Here is a 3,756-nt window from a genome sequence, read left to right as displayed (position 1 = left end):
TGCAGCAAGTAGGAATTAAAGAAAGATTTAGCATGTGAGGTCGATGGATGGATTGATTGATTGATACCATTCCTCTCGCTTGTGGTTTTGCCGTGGACCGCTCGTTGATTTTTATTGTCTTTGTATGTACTAGTAGATTATCTGTCAAGCAGTAGTAGGCTTTGTTGATGGAAAGGGATCGATCCTTATCCCAGCCGGCAGATAGATAGATAGATCATGGGCAACTGGGCATACCACTACTACTCTACTAGCACTCGCGAGCCTCTGAAAAACAAGGCATCGCTGAGCTTAGCTTTTTGAAAAATTGCTCAGGCTTTGCAAGAGCATGGAGTGATTGATTAAATGGGCATTGCACTATCAATGGTGGACTGATCAGATCAGCACAGGCTAGCTGGAAAATGGAGGAACGTCTGGTGCGTGTTGTCGCGTCTGCAGGTGCAGGGCAGGCTGCGTTGAGAGCAGGAGCAGGGAAGGGAAACCAACCCAACGGCGCTTTCAGTTGCACGGAGGTAGCAAGGATATTTTTCTGCTCTCGCGACGCGCACGTTTTGACCGAGCCCAGTCGCCGTCGTCATCGCGGGAATGGAAAGCAGACAGACGTGGATCGTCGTCTCGATCATTTCCTTTGATTCCCCGCGTCCCCGTCGGCGTGCGCGTCTCTCGCCGTCGCCCTGTCACTGTCCTTATCCGTCCTTCTACCTTCCCCCTATTTAGTCCCCGCCTTCCTTCCTTCTCCATCCATCCAGCCATTGCCAATCCCCACCTCCAGTTCCTCACTCACACAGGACAACTCTTCTCCCCACAACTCCACCTCCTACCAGCTCAAAGCACACTGTCAACGCAGGCAGCCTCCATGGACGCCGTGGAGTCCTCGTCACTGTACTCGCCGCCCTCGCTGCGCCACAAGCTGCGCACCACCGTGTGTGGCTGCTTCGGCTCGCCGTCGTCACCGGGCAGCAGCGGGGAGAGGCCGCACACCGGCGGCGGCAGGAGCAGGTGGAGGAGGCGCGTGGCGGGCGCGGGGGAGTTCAGGTATGACCCGCTCAGCTACGCGCTCAACTTTGACGACGGCAGCAGCGACGACGGCGACGCCGACGCGGAGGACGCCGCCTTCCGGCACCGGAACTTCAGCTCGCGCCTGCCGCCCTCGCCGGTGCCGGCCTCCCGAGCCGTCGCACTAGTAGCCTCTGTCCCTCTGAGCGAGACTGAATCACTACATCTGTAAAAGCAGTTTATTTATACGGCCGGGGAAACGTACGTACCGAGGAGTAGCAGTAGCATCATGTAGTTATTATACATGTAAGAATCAATCAGTTCATTTTTAATGTTCCATCCATTCTCAATGCAAGGCAACAGATTTCTCAACAACAACAAAAATGCAAGTCAACAGATACATGTATGCGGTACTGCTAAAAATCAGTCTACTACTGCTTTTAGATGCGTGCAAACTGCTTTTAATTGTAAGTTGGCCCGTGTAGATGGACGGACTAGTGGGCTGCTTTCGTGTCTTGTTTTTCTTGTCATTTTTGGGTGGGCTAGGCAGGAGAGTGGCGGGCCTTGAACGGTGTCTTTTTTTTTTGCCTGCAAAGTTTACAAAGTCTAAGAGTGAAAAAGAAAAGAATTCGTACACTGCAGTAGCATCTTTTGTGAGTTTTTCTCCTTTTTCTTTTTCCTAGGAACCGTGTGCGTATGGGTGGTTGTTGTTGATAGAAAATATCCCTAAATGTATAGTTTTTTATGTAGTTTTTCTAGTGCAGCATCCATTTTTTAGAACCAGAATTTCCTTTTTTCAGACGTGTGTACACGCACGCATTTTTGTATAGAACAAGCATCCATGTCTCCTTTTCTAGGTTTTTTAGCTTTGGCTTTGTGTTAAGTATGCCAGTCTAAAAGAAGTATAGATGGAAATATCTAATCCAAAAAAATCTATTTTATGTGAATTTGTTATTCTTAGTCGACAAAGAATTAGCCAAGTCTTAGTCGATTCGGTAGCAATGGGACCTCTATTGTAAGTGTTGCCCCAGAATGCAACTCCATGTCTTCAAAGTGACCAAGAATTGGTAATTTTTTTTGTTTGTTTTATTTTTTTCTCTCATATCCAATGAGTTTGCTTCCATTTTTTTTTTGGTGATGGGCTGTTTTAGGGTGTGTCTGGCCTGCTCCTTCGTTCTTCTTTATTTTATGCGTGGGCAGGGATGTGTGATAGTCTGGCCTTTTCTGGATTTATTTATGTGTTTTTTATTTTATTTTCTTGCCTCTTATTTATCTTTTCATAAGTGATTTTTAACAAAAAAATATCGGCGTTCTCGTGGCATTGATTTTATTTTGCATTTGTATTTTCACCATTTTTCTTGTTTCATTTTTATTTTATTTTATTCATTTATTTACTTTATAAAAAAATCCATGTTTCTTATTTATTTATTTATATTTTGTCTTCTTAGTGCATTTAAAATCCTTTTCTTGTATGCTCACTATTAGGCGCAATTGTAAGTGTCGTCATTGAATGTAATTTATTAGTCTTTTGTCGAGAGAAGGGCAATTGCATGTCTGTCCCTAGGCATCCAACTGCAAGTGTCGTCCCCTACTGCAATTGTACGCCCACACACCCTACTGCAACTAACATTTTATTTTCTAAGTGCGGTGGGAGAGGCAGGGGGAGTTGCATGTGCGATACCAGGCTTGCAACTTCAACCGTCGTCTTCGAATGCAACTGCATGTCCCCCTTCCGACTGCAACTGGCCTTGTGTTTTTTGTCAGAGAGGGGGGGATTGCATATCCAAAAGTAGTCTTGCAATTACAAGTGTCACCCTCGGTTGGAACTGCATGCCTGCACACCCGACTGCAATTGCATGCCCACAAACTCCATGGCAACCGACATTTTTTGATTTGTTAGTGGGCGGCGAGAGAGTGGGAAGTTGCATGTCCGATACTAGGCTTGCAACTCCAAGTCTCGGCCTCGACTGGAACTGCATGTACCCTATCGACTGCAACTGGCCTTGTGTTTTTGATGGAGAGGGGATGAATTGCATGTCCCACAATACGCTTGCGACTACAATTGCATGTACGATAGTAGTATTGCAACCGCAAGTGTCGTCTTCCACTGCAATTGCATGCCTATACACCCGGCTGCAACTGAATTTTTTTCTTTGCAATTGCATGCCTACACACCCGGCTGCAACTGAACTTTTTTGGTAAGTGAGCGGCACGAGATGGGGAAGTTGTGTGTCCGACGATAGGCTTGCAACTACAAGTGTTGCCCTTGTCTGCAACTGCATGCCTACACACTCGACTGCTCCTGGCCTTTTTTGGTTTTGTAAGGGAGCAACATGGAGGGGGAGTTGCATATATATCCAATACTAGGCTTGCAACTGTAATTGTCGCCCTCGACTGCAACCATATGCCTACACACCCAATGCAACTGACATTTTTTGTTTTGTAAGTGGGCGTCGGGAGAGGTGGTCGTTGCATGTCTGACACTAGGCTTTGCAAATGCAAGTATCGCCACCTAATGCAAGTACATGTCCACACACCGCTACTACAATTAACCTTTGTCTTGTAAGAGTGGCGGGAGAGGTGGCTGGGGTGGAGTTGCATGTCGAATACTAGCCATGCAACTGCAAGTGTCGCCCCCGAATGCAACTGTGTGTCTCTCTCCCAACTGCAACTGGTCTTATGTTTTTGTTAAAGGGCGGCAGGAGAGGGGGTGGGGGAACTTGCATGTCCAGTACTAGACACGCAACTGCAACAGTCACCCCC

The 3,756-nt window shown here is 47.0% G+C and overlaps 1 protein-coding gene across 1 annotated transcript; it reads left to right on the top strand.

Annotated features, from left to right (window-relative positions):
• The first annotated feature begins 756 nt into the window (after positions 1-756).
• On the top strand, positions 757-1,330 carry LOC123146838 (uncharacterized). The gene has a single exon (XM_044566113.1). It carries the CDS (start codon positions 854-856, stop codon positions 1,223-1,225), a length of 372 nt encoding a protein of 123 aa, XP_044422048.1. The 5' UTR covers positions 757-853; the 3' UTR covers positions 1,226-1,330.
• Positions 1,331-3,756: the final 2,426 nt, after the last annotated feature.

Source organism: Triticum aestivum, chromosome 7A (genome assembly GCF_018294505.1).
Source record: "Triticum aestivum cultivar Chinese Spring chromosome 7A, IWGSC CS RefSeq v2.1, whole genome shotgun sequence".
NCBI lineage: Eukaryota > Viridiplantae > Streptophyta > Magnoliopsida > Poales > Poaceae > Triticum > Triticum aestivum.
This window is presented reverse-complemented; position numbering and strand designations above follow the sequence as displayed.

What these genes read in the sequence shown, in the direction of transcription:
- LOC123146838 (XM_044566113.1), top strand. Translation starts at nt 854, where the DNA reads ATGGACGCCGTGGAGTCCTCGTCACTGTACTCGCCGCCCTCGCTGCGC.